The sequence below is a fragment of the Pollicipes pollicipes genome, unplaced genomic scaffold, assembly GCF_011947565.3.
Source record: "Pollicipes pollicipes isolate AB1234 unplaced genomic scaffold, Ppol_2.1 Scaffold_4740;HRSCAF=5597_pilon_pilon_pilon, whole genome shotgun sequence".
Taxonomy (NCBI): Eukaryota; Metazoa; Arthropoda; class Thecostraca; order Pollicipedomorpha; family Pollicipedidae; genus Pollicipes; species Pollicipes pollicipes.
This window is the reverse complement of record NW_023596545.1, coordinates 15,037,817-15,054,585: the sequence shown is the minus strand read 5'-3', so window position 1 is coordinate 15,054,585 and position 16,769 is coordinate 15,037,817. Positions and strand designations below refer to the sequence as shown.

At 57.3% G+C, this 16,769-nt stretch overlaps 2 protein-coding genes and 1 long non-coding RNA gene across 6 annotated transcripts in view; 2 read left to right on the top strand and 1 right to left on the bottom strand.

The window, feature by feature from the left end:
- LOC119099338 (protein 4.1 homolog) overlaps positions 1-9,926 on the bottom strand; it is a 44,564-nt gene extending 34,638 nt beyond the window's left edge. For all 4 annotated transcript variants that reach the window (XM_037222467.1, XM_037222469.1, XM_037222468.1 and 1 more), the window contains exon 1: positions 9,484-9,926. In XM_037222467.1, the coding sequence (XP_037078362.1) occupies positions 9,484-9,615 (132 nt within the window). In that variant the 5' untranslated portion in view covers positions 9,616-9,926. The remainder of the gene's footprint in view (positions 1-9,483) is intronic.
- Positions 9,927-10,330: 404 nt separating this feature from the next.
- On the top strand, positions 10,331-13,105 carry LOC119099337 (uncharacterized). Its single transcript, XR_005094348.1, has 5 exons — positions 10,331-10,474; positions 11,642-11,775; positions 12,058-12,171; positions 12,544-12,589; positions 12,987-13,105. It is a non-coding gene; the product is annotated as an uncharacterized LOC119099337 (long non-coding RNA).
- Positions 13,106-13,890: 785 nt separating this feature from the next.
- Positions 13,891-15,611, top strand: LOC119097967 (uncharacterized; the record flags this gene model as incomplete). Its single annotated transcript, XM_037220904.1, is given in 3 exon segments — positions 13,891-13,902; positions 15,001-15,180; positions 15,470-15,611. Coding segments are annotated over 3 exon segments (334 nt in total), but the record flags the coding sequence as incomplete, so codon positions are not given.
- Between the last annotated feature and the right edge of the window lie 1,158 nt (positions 15,612-16,769).

The window sequence follows — 16,769 nt, the reverse complement described above, 5'->3', positions numbered from 1 at the left end:
GAGCAGAGATGGCGAGACGACCTTCTCCGGAGTGAAGCCCTGACTGCAACGGAGGTCGCCGGCGCCAGCAGGCATCGTGCCCCACCCCTCCCCGAACACACGCCAAATAGTTGTCAGCCACAGCCCAGCGCGGCCCACTCGTGGCGCAACACCCTGCCCCCCCCCCCCCCCCCGCCCCTGCCCGCCAGCCGCCGGCCAGGCTGACCATCTGCCCGCCTTCGGCGAGCAGCGCCGAGCTGGTGAAGACCGCTGGTGCCGGCCGTGCACTGCCGGGTGCTGTAGCGGTGGACGCTCCCACCCCGTCCACCCTCACCTGTCTAGCCCTCGGGAACGGTATCTGGGCCGCCGATTGGGCGTTTATTTGCGCGCCTCACACTGATACAGGGGGCGCCTGACTCAGCCGGACGGCGACGCCGCCGCGCTATCGGCCGATACGGCCGGCCGACGCCGAAGGGATAGCCGCCGGCCACTTCAGGTACTGCGCCACCCGGCCGTACCGCCGGCCTGCCACCGGCGCCGGGGCCGAGCGGCGCACGGCGGCCGGTCGGCTCCAGGGACGGGCACGGCGGCAGAGGCCGAGACGTCCGCGTGAGGAGGGAAGCACGTCACGCGCCGCGCGGCAGCCCGGGCGAATGATCACGGTCATGAGGCTCTGATGAGGTCAGACCGAATGCTTCACTGGAAACCACTTCCCAGTCTAATATCCAAGCTGGACAGCGGACAGATCATCACTCGCTGGGTTTGGGCTGGACGTGTTCGGACTGACAGCGCTCCTCTCTTGCAACGGACTAGGGCGCGCTCTCCAGCCCTCGGTACAGCGCTCCTCTCTCGCAAGGAACCGGGGTGCGCTCTCCAGCCTGGCTACAGCGCTCCTCTCTTGCAGGGGACTGGGGGGGAGGGGGGGGGGGGGGTGCTCCCCAGCTCTGGCGCCTGGGAACACCACGGTTGCAGGCGGACGGCAAACTCTGCTCCCTCAGCCCGCCTGGACGCACTTATTACCTTAGATGGAATGAGACTGACGTGCTCTAGCCCTAGCCTATGGTCGCTTGCTGCTTCGGCGGAATTGGTTACATCGTGTGAGTAAGCACTGTCCAGCTGGGCTGAATGTACACAACTCCAGCTGAGCTGTAAACATCTCAGTCACAGCCAGGCCGGGGTGCCGTGCCCAAGTGAGCACGGATTCGCTCCACCATATCCAGGTGGGCGATACCCCGCCACAACCATGCTGGGGATACTATGCCGCTGCCACACTGAGGATACCCTGCCGCTGCAAGACTGATAATACCTTGCTGCTATCAGACTGAGGATATCCTGCTGCTGTCAGACTGGGCATACCCGTCGCTGCCAGACTGAGGATACCCTGCTGCGGTCAAACCGAGGATATCCTGTCCCAAGCAGACCGGAGATACCCCGTCGCTGCCACACTGAGGATACCCTGCTGCTGCCAGACTGAGCATACCCTGCCGCTGCCAGACTGAGGATACCCTGCTGCTGTCGAACCGAGGATACCCTGTCCCAATCAGACCGGGGATACCCCGTTGCTGCCAGACTGAGGATACCCTGCTGCTGCCAGACTGAGGATACCCTGCTGCTGCCAGACTGAGGATACCCTGTTGCTGCCAGACTGAGGATACCCTGCTGCTGTCAGACTGAGGATACCCTGCTGCTGCCAGACTGAGAACAGGACACCCCACTGCGGCCAGACTGGCCACGTCCTGTCCCCGGCAGGCCTGCAGGGATAGCCGTCTGCAGTTATGTTATGGATATTCTGCCAAAGCCTGAGTAGAGATAACATGTTTCAGCTTGCCTGGAAGCACACCGCCCCCGCCTAGACCAGCTAGGAGTGCCCCGTCCCCAGACGACCTGCGCTCGCCGCTGTCGCGCGGTGCGCAACTCCCTATCAGCGGCGTTATCGGGGAGAAATGCCTCCGGTATCGCCTGGCATGACGGCCTGCCCCCCCTCCCCGCCCCCCCCCCCCATGGTAAACACCGGCACACGGCGTTGCAGGCCACGGCGAGGCAGGGCTTGGTCAAACAGGGCAAGGCAGGGCTCGGCCGAACGCGGCGGGGCAGGGCTCGGCCAAACGTGGCGGGGCAGGGCTCAGCCGAACGCGGCGGTGCAGGGCTCGGCCGAACACAGGGGCGGCTAATCGGAGAGCGCCGCGTCGGTGCATATCGCGCAGTGGCCGGCGGCGATACAGGCGATACTGCCCCGTGCTTAGTCCTCTAAGTGGTGTAAGCAGGTGTGCTCTGTTTTGATACAGCGAGGGCTGTCAAGGACACTGGCTCACTCCGGCCGCGATTGGTCGATTTGTACAGACGGTGGCAGTTTGAACGGGTTTGTTCCGGGAGCAGTAGGTCAGCCTAAGCCGGCGGCTTTGATCGGGGCAAGGGTGTCCAGCTCGTGGTGAGGCGATGCATGGAGAATGGAGACAGCTTCGACTGGAGCAGGGCTGTTCTGTAAGTGATATGTCGGCAAGCATCAACAGTCACGGCCGAAACAGGGATAGGGAGCCGAGCCGACAGCTGCGACCGCTACAGACTTGTCCAGCGAGTGGTTACTAGATGTATCGAGGCAGCTACCAGTAACACCAGAGTGCCCGGGAAAGGATGACAGTTTGTGTCCACAGTTATGGCCGGAACAGCGTTGTCTGGCGATGTGATGTAGCTTAAGAGTGTCATTAACAAAACAAGTTGCGTTTTATTGTTTACATTAGAACGATATGAACAGGGACAATGATAGTTTTGACGGTGTTGTGTTGAGTTGTCTTGTGAGTAACTCAACACAGAGCAACCCGGTCAGCGACCAGCGAAGACGCGGGGGGGGGGGGGACGGACAGTCTCCGGAAGATAGCTGCATTCGAGCCACCATCCAGCAGCTCCTGCGGCGAGACCGTCCACCCAGACTGCTAAGCGCGCTGTCGAGTCTGACCGTATAGCCACCGCCTGTCCACGCCGCCCAGACCGAGACCAGACATCACTCTCAGAAGTGCTCCGGACCCCAACCCAACTCCCACCTGGTCAGCGCCGGCAGCCGCCGGCGCGCCCGACCCCAATCCGGGCCATGTGATGCGTGCCGTCACCTAATGCGGGCCGACGGCGGCCGCACGCCCGGCCCGGCCCGCCCCTGCCCTCAGCCTCCACGTGCCGTTCATTAGGCGGTGCCAGCCGCCGGCACCGCTCCGGCTGGAAACAGCGGGGCCGGGCCTACACTGGCGGCGGCTTATTGCAATCAGAGGCAGTCCGGCGCCGCATGTCGCCCCAGGGCGGCTAGCGGCACTGCAACTAAAATTTTCGACGGTGTTTCAGACACCAGATCGTTCTTGCGGACTCCTGCGTTGTCAAACCGGCCGGACGGCAAATACCCGAGCGCGGTCGGCTTAGTGAGGGTTAACTGTTCCCCGTGTTTGCACTTCATAGTCGTCCGAACCCAGGACCAAGTTTCCGAACCTTCATCAGACCCAGACCAAGCCTTTCCCCCGTTGGTAACTAGAGGTTACGGGATCCTACCTAATCCCTCTCAACCATCTGTCAGTACCTACAGTGTTGATGACATTCGCAGCACAGTCACGAGCACGTGTAACGCGGTCTTGCCAATCCCATCAAACGTAAGGGCCTGGGATCTTTCGTTGCAAATAAATGCCGTACTGTTGCTCACTGCGCCCCAGCTGCTCGCTACTCCGTGGAATCCACACTATTTGCAACCGCCACTGGTTCGCAGACTCCCCGCTGTACACCACGGACGCTGTTCAATGGACTCCCCGCGGTATGCCGCTGACACTGGTCAGCCGACTCCCCGCTGTATGCCGCTGACGCTGGTCACTGGACTCCCCGCTGTATGCCGCTGGCGCTGGTCAGCCGACTCCACGCTGGGCCGCCGTGCCCAGGGCCGCCTGCCAGCGGCGCGGCGACCACCGGCTCTCTGCGCCGGGGGGGGGGGGGGGGGGGACAAAAACTGACGGAAGGGAGATGCGGCCAGATCGGAAGCAGGCCCCACTTCCCGCTGGCCGACAATTACTCCTGATCAATACGATCCCAGGGAGCGAGGAGAGACAGACACAGACGGCGAGCGGCATCACGCCCACCTCGGACCGCCAAACACGGCGTCGGAGAGCACGGCTCGAATCGAGCCACCTACACGGCGAAAGCGGAGAACATGTGAACGACGCCGCTTCTGCGCTTCCTGGGGAGGGGGGGGGGGGGAAGAAGGCTGAAGCTGTCTTGCCCAAAGGCGCAAACAAACAACTCCCTTTCCATAGCTTTCAAAGAGGAGACCCTCGAACAGCTAACTTTCACGAATGTACAAGTAACAACTAGGAAGTGACACACTGATACGAATGTTGTCATCAACACTATCATCTGAGACAGAGCAGTTTTCTCTGACAAGCCGATATCGACAAGACAATGCCGATATGTTCTAACTGAAACACAACTAACTATCGATGAATGTATGTAACTGAACAAATATAAGATAATATAGCACACATGGGCCCGAATTTGGGGGTTCAGAATTCAACCCAGATCAGACGATTCGCGTCGATGCTATTCGGACTACCAAACAGCGTGTTGTGAGCTTCGTCGTCGCGCATCAAAATCTTGCTTACTCAGTGAAGCATTCCCATTCAAACGCACGATGTTAACAAGCGGCAGCGCGGTGCAGAAAAACGCTCAGGTCGGCACCGTGGAATCCAAAGACACGTCCACACCCGACATTACGCCAAGATACACATAATGACCTGCCAAAAAACTCGGCCCAGAAAAACCGGTCAGCCAATCGCCAGAGCGGAACGCCGCTGCGCCGACCCCGTCATTGTGGCCATTGTGCGGCGCGGCAGGCGGGCGCGCGCCGCCGCGGGGCGGGCCGGCCGGCGGGGGCGTCGGGCGGCCCGGCACGCTCTGGGCGCGGGGCGTGGCATGACGCCCCCGGCCGGCCGGCCGACCGGACAAACGGGCGGGATGAGCTGCCGGCCGGCCTGCTGGGGGTCAACGTGAAGCCGCTCGCTGCGGCGGCCACCGGACGCGCAGACACACGCAGCCCACTCCAGGGGACTGAAGTCAGCCGGCCGCCCTACCCCCAGGTCTCTACAGTCGGACCGACTTCCGCGCGGCCCACCGACTTCAGACAAAGCGGCTCGCACGTGCCGGCCCGGACGGGCGGCACGCGGCGTGGGTCGATCGTCCGGCGCCAGCCAGTGCTGGCCGGACGGCGGCTGCGGCGGCGGCGGCCGCAGTGTCGGCGCCGGCCCAGCGGCCGACGGGCTCGACGCGGCTGCGGCCACGCCCCGGCGCCCGGCCGACCGCGCCCGGCCCGCCGGCCCGGCGCCCGGCTGCCTGGTCGGCGGGTCGCCAGCCGACCGGGCGGCAGGGCGGCCGCCGGGGCGTCGCTCTATAAGGATGCGTGCGACGATCCGCTGCGGACGCTCCGGTCGCGCGGTGGCAGACTGCCTGCAGCTCAGGAATAGCATTCATCACTGTAGTTATGCACTCCGCAGAGGCATTCCAACACAACGCTCTGTTATCCACGGACCGTCCCCGCTCTTCGGTGTGATATCCCGCGCAGCCGTGTGAGGATCTGGGCTGGCGGCAGTCGCCACTGCACGGTCCCATGGCGGCTCGGAATGGGATATCTCGGTCGGGACACGGGAGCGGGACGCGGGACGGTGCCTCGCTGCCCGCATCGTACCGGAACCGCGGCGGGCCGTGCGACCGCGAGCGGAGACATAGCGGGGCTGACGACGGTCGACAGGACCAGCCCCGGAACGGGCCGGTGTCGACTGCTAGTGGCAGTGTCGGTCACAGCACGGTCAGCAGGACCAGCCCCGGAACGGACCGGTGCCGACTGCTAGTGGCAGTGTCGGTCATAGCACGGTCAGCAGGACCAGCCCCGGAACGGACCGGTGCCGACTGCTAGTGGCAGTGTCGGTCATAGCACGGTCAGCAGGACCAGCCCCGGAACGGACCGGCGCCGACTGCTAGTGGCAATGTCGGTCATGGCACTGGCGGCGGACTTGTGACTTACAACAAAAGCTGCGAAAAATCAAGGGCACGTTGACAAGCTGAAGTGCTTCAGCGAAATCCATACAGAATGTCTCGCTATCACATAGTGGTGATCCGTCAGATAATGGTGTTTCATGTGGTAGCTTATGAGTCCGGTGGGGGTAGAACAAAATAGCGTCGAGTTCCAAACCCACACAAGTCTATTGCAGGACGGCAACCCTGCAGGGCTTCCAAGAGACCGCCGGACGGAAGGCCTTGGCCGTGGACAGGGGCGGGGCGGGGACGGGGGCGGGGCGGCACCAGGACGCCCGGCCGGCTCCGCCGTCCCCGTGCCCCGCGCGGCGGCACGGACCGCCGGCCGCGAACACACCGCCGGCCGTGGACACCACGCCGGCCGTGGACACCCCGCCGGCCGTGGGCACTCCGCCGGCCGTGGGCACTCCGCCGGCCGTGGGCACTCCGTCGGCCGTGCTGTCAGCTTAGCGTTCAGCGGCGCGGCTGGCGCCTGGTCAGCATGACGTCAGTGTTCCCGGCCCGGACAGCTGCGGGCAGAGGTCGGCCGGCCGGCGCCGCTCGTTTGGGGTCCATCAGGGTCCGCCCTACCCGCGTCGTTAGGTCGGCCTGGCGCTCGGAGCCGTGGAGACGTAAACAGACGGGTGCGGCGTGCCGCGTTTGGCCGACGACAGCAGGCCGAGACCTCGCTCTGCGCGCGTCGCCCGCCAGCTGAGAGGGCACGCTGGCCGGGCAGAATCCGGAGCGGCCGGAGCGGCCCGAGCGGGACACACCGGCCCCGATCGAGAGCCGTGTCGATGGCACAGGCGGACGGTCGTGACGCTGCTCCCCACGCGCACGTCGGGGCGACACATCCAAGTAGCTCCGCTACCGAATGCAGAAGAGAACCCTGCGCGGGGTCACCTTTGAAACCCTGTAGTGAACAAATGCTGAATCAAAGCCAACCTGATTATGCTCGGCGGGAGACGTTGGTGCAATGGGAATATTGTCCTATTAGCAACGACCCCTCTGCGGTGAGCTGGTCGTCGGAACGTCCTCCGCAGACGACCACGACCAGAAGCCCAACCCACAACAGACTGCGCCATTTCCCACGCGCGGGCCTGACCGCGGCACTGCCACAAGCCCCGGCGACGGCGAGGCCTCCCCTCACGCCACACGTCCGGCCGGCTGGACGGCCGTTGGACGCCCACGTCGCCACGGCGGCGGGCGGCGTGTCCATCGCCGCGTGTCACGGCCCACCCCCGCGCCGGCCGTGCACGCGGCACGCTGCCGCTAGCGGCGTCCGCCGCACACCAGCTCATCAAGCCAAGGCCGGCGCCGTCACTTCCTGCCGAAGCCAATGAGGCAGCGCCGCCCGGTCGTGCCGAGTGGGCGGCCGCCGTCCGTCGAGGGCTGCGCCGAGGACTGAGGGCGGTTGGACCCGGCATCGGGCGGTCACCACCCGGCCACCGCGTCCGGCCGACTCATGTTCACACGCTCTAGGCCTTTTCCATCTGGGTGCGGGTACCGACGAGACTCAATGCAGTGATGACAATAGGGAGTTGGCAGCACGATGTCATCCTATCAACTGCTGTGAAATAACTTTGTAACACGTGGCCTGGGCACTTTGCTGTAGCTGTGCGCTGACTCAGAAGCCAGAAGTCTGATCCGTCATACAAGGATCTGAGTCGGTATGCACTTCCCAACTAAACTGCAGGGCAGTACGCGCTGGGCTCAGTGAGAGAATACCGGAGCCACCGCGCGCTATATGGAAAGACCGCGCGCTGGGTTTGGCCGGGAGTTCGCCAATGACTCCGCACTGCAGAGCCGGGCCGGCCTCCTCCTGCGGCCCGGCCGGTCCCTAGCGCCAGAGCTGGCCGGCCCGAGGCCAAACAGAGGCCGGAGACGCCAGTGGACGCTGACGGAGCGGCTCCGGCCCCGCCCCGGCACACGCGCCCGCTAATGGCGCCGGCCGGCACGCCGGCCAGACGGGCAACATTGCGGCCTCCCTTCCCCCCCCCCCCTCTCCGCCAGACGGGTGACGTCTCCCGGTCCAGGGCCACACCGGTGATATCTCCAGCCCGGGTTAGACAGGTGGCATCCCCCACCATGGTCAGAAGGGTGACATGAACCTGCACCTGCAGGCTGGGGGAAGGGGTGAGTGCCATAACCAGCTGGGAATGGGAAGCATCTCCCTACTATCATGTTCATGTTTCATGACATGACAAGTCAGGCAACACCATGACACACCGCCAGCAATGACAAAGAGGTACCCTCCTGATGGTTTATCCCAACCTGTCGCCAAAGACCACTGCAGTTCAATGATAAAATGAACACAAATTGCATGCATTATGTCTGATGGTGGTCATGGCCCAGCACCCCACTGCATCTCTGGTGGTTTGATGCCTGAGGTATCTCACAGGTCACTATGCTAAATTTTATGAATATCTCATTAAAGAGCTTTTAGTATAAAGTAATATATTTGACACCAAACTTTGATGTCTTACATGTACTTGGACATCTACACATAAGATACTACTCATTGCTATGATGATGGTTGGGATGAAGTTCAGTCATAAGGTATTGCTCACATGAGTAATTTTGCAACTTGATAACCTGAACATATTTGAAACTCTTTGATTATGTTCACCTGGTTAGCTTTGTCACAAGAAAGTAGCGCAGGAAAGCCGTGAGCACACAAGTCATTGGCTTACAGGATGGCCGATCTGTAAAAAGTTCACCCACTGCCCTGGATACCCATGCAGGATGCCTTAATCATATAGGGATGCTAAGCCTAGCACACAGATGTGCAAAATACAGGCCACATTCTGTTAACTTGTCACATCATTTTGGTTTTCTGGGCATTCTTACCTGAAATTACCTTTGAGATAATAATTTCCTGCAACACCAGCTCCTTTTACCTCTTAAACTGTTGGTTATCATGCACTTAACTCTGAGCACTTAGATCTATGCTGTGCATACACTGACATTTCTACCAGTATGTCACTGCTTGGCCAGGCACATTCTGCACAGCATGCATTTCTGGCAGCCTGGTTTGTGGTTTATGGTCTCAGCAGGCACTTAGCTGATATAATAAATTTATTCAACTTAAATTCCCTTTGATCAGGCATCATTGGTGACCACTGGTGCTCATGAAGCTACCCCCACCTGCATACTTGATTTGTTTGGCCCGCACCATAACCAAACCACATACCTATCATCTTGCATCCTGCAAATGATTGGATCTGCTCATAAATTTTCATAACAGCCTTAGGAATATGGGCAAAAGACTTATGAGGCAGAATCGCATCTGCCCCATCACTGAAAAACTTCACATCAACCCAATGATGATGCATGGCAAGAAATGATTCAAAACTCATGTGGTCTCCCAATACCCATGAGGTTGCCCCATCCCTGCAGTAGACCTAAACCAAAGGTTTCATTCGAAGGGTCACAGGCATTCAGAGATAGTACAGAGATCTCTGACCAGCTTACCTCAACTGAGCATTCAAACAGAGTCCCATCAAGCAGTACAACTCGCGCAAAGGAGGTTTTGCCCCTTGCATGCTGGTTATTCTTCTCGGGTGTTCCTTTCCCGTTTTCTTTGTTGGTTTGAGATGTGCCCATCTTGGATCCGGTTTCACCACACAGAAATCACAAAAGTGAAATATGCGCTTACTCTCCAGCACTGCCTCACACCGTATTTTCCGGTTTAAGAGTTGAATTGCTTTCGGAACCAACGGGCCGCCAAACCTTGAACGAGATGTTCGCCGTTCGCTTTGAGCGCTTCGGCCGGAATTACCCCAACACTTTTAGCTTCGCCTTACCGCATAGCAACGCATTAGAATGACCGAACATTTATATGCACTAAACAAGAATCGCCATTTCAACCACCCACAGAAACCACGACGACACCGCCCACGCGCGAACTCCACACGCGAATGGCAAATCCGACATAAACAAACGACGGACGTACTGCGCCATATATAACGCACATTCGGATACCAGATTCACGGCATAAAATTTACCTACGGTCGGCAGAAAACATGAAGTGAATGAAAAGCGATTGAACCAACTCTGATTTGAAGTACCGATTTTTCACCCTGTTATTAATTTATAAGAAGCATGCCAAAAGCTTTGCATACTTTCCGCCACTTTAAGGTAATCAAATGGTTCAGTCAGGTATATCAGGTTTGAAGCATTCACTTTTAGTTCTTGCAAGTTAGTAGAAAATGACATATAAATTCTTTCTCTCCGTCATTTATCCAAAACATACGCGAGAGATAGCAGAAACAGACATTGCCAAGATCATTCTGCTACTTCTTTCTTCAATATTTTTCATGGTAATAAGCATTGCTGCCAAATTTGAACATCGGCAACTGGCGCTTGAATACAAAGTGTACAACGGTAGGAAGTGAATATCAACCTTCTGAATAAAAATGTTAAGCTGCAGTGGGAGCTGTTAATGCATTTCCTGCTTCCCAAGGTTTGTTTTTGTTTACATTCTCTGGTAGTGAGTGTGCTCCTGCTTGCGGAGGCTCAAAACTGATAGAACTTGTTTCACCATGCATGTATTTTTTGCGTATTATTTGAAAAATCGCCAAAAAGGGCTGTGGCCTTATCACACCGAACGCTGGTTGTTTTGAACGTGAGTATGACGCGAACTATATTTTCTTTAAATGGCAAAAGTGGTACAATTTCATGAAATGGGGCGATGGTATATGTGAAACACCTTGAGCATACACGGTAAAGTACACTACCTATGCATGTCAGTGCATGTGCATACCTAAGGTGGTGCATGAATAGGGAAGCCGGGGTGCTGAACTTCCAACTGTTTGAGAACTTAATACTATCCCCAAGGATAGTAATTGGATAGAAGTTACCAAAAATGACTACAATTATTGGCCCCCAAACTCAGATGTCCTCCATTGCCTCAGCATACACATGCAAGAGTGGGGTCAAGCTTTGCACTCTAATGCTGCTTGACCAGTACTCACTGGTGTATTAAAGGTCAATGACACAGCATATGGACTCTGAACCCATTGTGTGGCAATGAGCAAGATGAAATTATCACAAATGCACAAAATATTTGGGCTTAACATTGGTTAGTTGGGACTATATGTGTAGTAAATACTGTACGAGTATGTATACTGTGTGCTGCATAAGTGAAGTGTTTACAATGTAAGGTGTTGGAGTTCATTGGGAATGTTAATCAAGACTTTCAGTTTATGTCGAGAGAGTGAAATTAAAAGCCTGGTTTGGCAGTACTAACCTCTCAAAATATCCCACCATGTGTTTTCAATATGATTTTAGCTTAATTGTTCTGCTGATTCATGTCTAAAATGTCTCCATGCCTCTTAATTATTTTTAAAACAAATTTATTTGGATCCTAAGTGTGATGCAACATTTAAATGGTCAGGTGATTGTTTATATTCTGTTAACGTCAGCATGTTTCTGATCTGCCCACCAACAAAGTTTTCTTGATTGTGCACTGTTCATAGATCAGCCATACTAACCATAAAACAACATGGCATCATGAGGAAATGAAGCAAAGCATTGCTGCTACCTCCTTCATATTACTTTTAGCCTGGAATGTGTGATCAAGTCTCCATGCTGGTGTATTGATATCCTGCGCTATCATGCACTTTTCTAGATTCCTCCTGCCAATGTTTTATGATGGCTGATCTTGAATATGACCATGAGAGTGGGGACACAGACAATGTGGATGGTGAGCAACTGCTCAGCAGCGGCCTGCTTGACATTCGTCTGGAACGTCTCATCAATCAGGTAGGCCTCCAACCAGCTCTGAAATGACGTGAATTGTGGTCATTGTCAGAATTACATCCTGGAAACACATATACAATGTTTGTTGGAGAGATATGTGAAGGTTTAGTTATTTTTTATGTCTCGTGGTGAATATTTCATACCTGCCAAAAATCAACATGTACACTACAGTATTGTAGCCTGGAGTGTGACCACATATTTATGCTATTTTAATGTTCCTTTAAAGTTTCCCTAAAATGTTGCATTTTTACTCTTGTTTTTACTAACAGGTGCCATTTATTGTAGGTTTTGAAGACACCACTTCAGCAGGATCTCCTGATGGCGGCCAAAGCCAAGGTCCCAAGATCGGTATCTACAAAGGACATGATGAGGATTGTTAAGAACAAAGTGTATGAAATGGTATGCATCCATTTTTTTTCACTGAAATGCCTAGGTGCATTAAGGCAGACTGTGACTTATCCTGAATGAACTTTACATTAACTTTTAGGTATCATTGTTCTGCTGGGTATCATTTTTCACACTGTTGGTTGCCATTCCCTACATTCCCTTTTTAATGGCTTAGTGCATGCTTCTCCCCATATTTGTAAGCTTTTCCTTGTCCTGCCTCAAGCACTGATAAAGTTAGCCACATTTAATTATGCATTAATGTATGCCGATTTATTGATGCACCCATTGGCTTACAGCACACATATCATTGTCCTGATCTTGACTAAATTGGTCAGTGTGAAACCATATCCTGATCTACTGATGTTGTATTGTTTCAATTTTCAGGATATGCCTTCAAAAATAGAGCTGCTGAAGGATGCCATCTGCTTAAGTAAGTAGTAACTTGCATAGCAATCTTGCCAATTGTGTGAGCCATGGTGGCTGAGTTTATTACCTGCCACCCGGCACAGCATAAACAGTAATGTGGTACCATATGATCGTCATGAGCTTTACATCACAAACGAGTTACGCATAGCACCGCCCTGGCCGGCCATCTGTCTGATAACCCTCACACTTATTTGATGGCATTATTGATGATTGATGTTTTGGCACAATATTTGCATTTTCTGCCCATGTCCCCGGCCCTGGCCCCTGTCTCGTCATCATTCCCTGACCTCTATCCCCCGTCACGTTTCATATCCCCCCGTCTGCCTTTCCCCGTTTGCGCTGGTCGCTGAGGTCCGCCTGGTGGCTAGGTGGGATACTACAGCTTCGCGTTGGCCCGACAGAGTTACGGGCCGGCCGCGAGTCGAGCAATTGGCACACGTTCGGGCTGTCCGGCGTCGATCCTGTGACGTCACCGCGCGGGCGCCGCAAGATCGGCCTGCGCATCGAGCACGGCCTGGACAACGCCAGTGTGATGACGCTGGCACCGCCGCGTCTTGAAAAACCTCAGGAACGGCGGCCAACGTATTGCGCCCCGTATTCCGTAAATATGTTGTAATATGTATGTATTCCGCACCCGTGTTGCAAACAGGTGTGTATTGAAGTTACCCCCGTCTTCCAAACAGGTGGTCACTCTATTGCCCTATGTTCCAGCCAGGTGGTAATATATAGTTTGCCCGTGTTCCAAACAGGTGGTAAAAATGTTACGCCCGTGTTCCAAACGGGTGGTAAACATAAATATATTGCGCCCATGGTCCAAACGGGTGGTAAATATATTGCGCCCGTGTTACAAACTGGTGGTAAATGTATTGCGCTCATGTTCTAAACTCGGATAAAAATCCACACAGAGGCTTAGGCGAGTGGGGCGCTAAAATGCATTGTCACAACAACCGTAATTGCATTGCAGCAACACGAGCTGTGGATGTTGATCAATATCGTCCGAGATCGAGACGTGTTCAAGTAGCATGGTTGCGCTGCTTTTCAGTACGACATAAATAAGGCGTTCAAGACACCCATTTATGGTCGTGTGTCTTGCTTGTGTAACCTTGGTGTTCGTGGTGGTAGTGTTGGGGGTTGAGGGGCCCAGTTACTGAGTCTATTAGCCTGCGCTGGTGCCCTCCACGGTCGAGAGTCCCGGCTCGTGCTTACGAGGGCCTGTGTCTCGCGAATGGGATGTTAGACGCCGCGTTATTGGTCCACAGGGGGAGCGGCGCTGTCCGAAAATGACCAGCAGGCGGCCCACCAGGCATGCCTTCCAGCGTGACACACACAGGGTCTGACAACCCGTCTGCGGTGACGGACGGTCCACGTGCCGGGGCATGAAGCCCGTTAATCGGCACACAGTGTGCACAAGGCGAGAAGCTTGGCCCGTACCGCGTCTCCTCACGCGCGTCACCGTGTCGGGTAGCTCAGCATTTAATGGACGGGAGACCCGACCACCGCAGCGCGGCCCGCAGGCAGACGGCCGCTGGCCGCGTCCTGGCCTGCCTCCGCCCCATGCCGTCACGTTACGTCACGTCTCCGCCCACCCCCGTCCGATTCCGTCCGCTCCCGTCCCGCTCCCGTCCCGCTCCCGTCCCCGTCCCCGTCCGATTCCGTCCGCTCCCGTCCCGCTCCCGTCCCCGTCCCCGTCCGATTCCGTCCGCTCCCGTCCCGCTCCCGTCCCCGTCCCCGTCCGATTCCGTCCGCTCCCGTCCCGCTCCCGTCCCCGTCCCCGTCCGATTCCGTCCGCTCCCGTCCCGCTCCCGTCCCCGTCCCCGTCCGATTCCGTCCGCTCCCGTCCCGCTCCCGTCCCCGTCCCCGTCCCCGTCCGATTCCGTCCGCTCCCGTCCCGCTCCCGTCCCGCTCCCGTCCCGCTCCCCGTCCCCGTCCCCGTCCCCGTCCCCGTCCCCGTCCCCGTCCCCGTCCCCGTCCCCGTCCCCGTCCCCGTCCCCGTCCCCGTCCCCGTCCCCGTCCCCGTCCCCGTCCCCGTCCCCGTCCCCGTCCCCGTCCCCGTCCCCGTCTCCGTCTCCGTCTCCGTCTCCGTCTCCGTCCCCGTCTCTGTCCCTGTCTCCGTCTCCGTCTCCGTCTCCGTCTCCGTCTCCGTCCCCGTCTCCGTCCCCGTCCCCGTCCCCGTCCCCGTCTCCGTCTCCGTCTCCGTCTCCGTCTCCGTCTCCGTCCCCGTCTCTGTCCCTGTCTCCGTTTCCGTCCCCGTCCCCGTCCCCGTCCCCGTCCCCGTCTCCGTCCCCGTCCCCGTCCCCGTCCCCGTCCCCGTCTCCGTCTCCGTCCCCGTCCCCGTCCCCGTCCCCGTCCCCGTCCCCGTCCCCGTCCCCGTTCGGTCCCGTGCCGCTAACCGTCGCCCTGGCGCCGCACCGTCAGGAGGCGGCCGTCGCCTGGTTCGAGGAGGCTGTCTGGGTGGTGCTGTTCGAGCGGCGACAGCTGCAGCGGCTGGCGCAGGCGCGCCGCCTGCCCACCGTCACGGCCACTGTACTCGTCTGGTACCCGGGCGAGGCGGCGCTCTACTGCAACCGGGCCCGCTGCAAGGAGCGCGTGCTCACGGTGAGCTCGCCGGCTGAGGCGTGCCCTCTGCTGGCGTGGCTGCTGCGTCTGACATGCGTTCCCGGCATGTTCGTGACATGCTCTCAGGATCGATGGGCTCAATGATTTGATCATTATACCCCTGGTTGTGCTTGAACACGAGAAGGCCGTGCGCTAGTCATGGCCTCTGACTTCCGAGCCGCTGCTGCCGTCGGCCGGCAGACGGCAGCGGCCGTGGCGAGCCCAGCCGGCGCCGGCCGGCGGGTGGGCCGGCCCGGCGCCTCTGACCGTCGCCTCCGACTGTCGGCAGGCGGTGTCCGGCGCGCTGGGATACGCGCACGCGCGGCCCATCCGGCTCTCGGGCCGTCGCCTTTCCACCATGCGACTCATGTTCACGGCCAGCACCAGCCGCAAGTTCTACGACTGCAGCATTCCCGGCGATGAGTACCCGCGTGAGTGGGCTGGGCCGCTGCGGCCGGGCCGTCGCCGACCGCGGGGTGGGCGCTCGCCCCGGGAGCTCGAGTCGTAACGATGCCCGAAGTGCTGTTGCTGTTGTTTTTCTTTCGCGCAGTGCGGCATTTGGTCGCTCAACCCTTTGCCTCGCATGAAAGTTGATCTTTTTATCACGATGTCTGTCTTAAATTGGGTGAAATGTGTCCGCTCGTGTGTTCGCACAGCGTTCATGTCCTACCTGCTGTTCAATGTAAATCCTGTGATTAATGGGGGTTGAGCTAGTTGTTGGGCTTTAAGGGTGCGTCAACTGCAACGGTTATTTGCGCCTGTAATTGCTTGGAAGTACGGCGTTGTAGGGAAGTAGGGCGTTGGGACTTCTGGTTGGGACTGGTCTTGGTCATGGTCAGACCCATGAAACAAAATCCTCGATTTTAGCAGCCACACCCGGTCCGATTTACGCCCAGCAGTTGCTTGTTGATGCATGGTTTGTGTCGATCATGAGATTGGCCAGGGGCTTACCGAGTCTCGATTTGATTATGAGTCGTGTTTAAACTAAGCGGCTCGGTCTTCACACTCTGGAATATCATATGTTTGCAACCACTTCTGTCGGCTTCATGCAGTGTTCAGCTACAACGCCTAAGGAATTGTTCGTTGAGTCGCTAGACATTTTTAGGCGAACTGATGAATAGAGAGCATTTTCATGAAACGTTGGATTATCACCACAACTCCACCTCCCTTAGTCGGTTAGCATGAAAAGTGAAATTTACGACTCTCGAAAACAAGCTAAAAAAAACGGCTGAAGACTGCGTCACTGCTCACGCCTGGTGTTTTAGCGACACGAAAAAGACAGCCACAAACGCAGGAGAAAACGGACGATCATATCAAAAAGTGTCAGCACTAGATCAGCAAAATTATGGATTTCACGGACGGTCGCGCTTGCGTGCACAACTGCTGTGATGCAACTGCTCGTTCTGCGCTTGTAACACATGCGCCCGGGTAGCCGGTTGAATACCCTTCGCTCGGTGGGGGTCACCTCGAACCCCTGAGATCTGAAATACTAAGAGAGCTAGAACCACCGAATTCACAAGATGGGTTGTTCTGTATGTGAGCTCACTTGTGTCAAAATTTAGGGCCGTGGGTCGTGACCATTGGGTAAA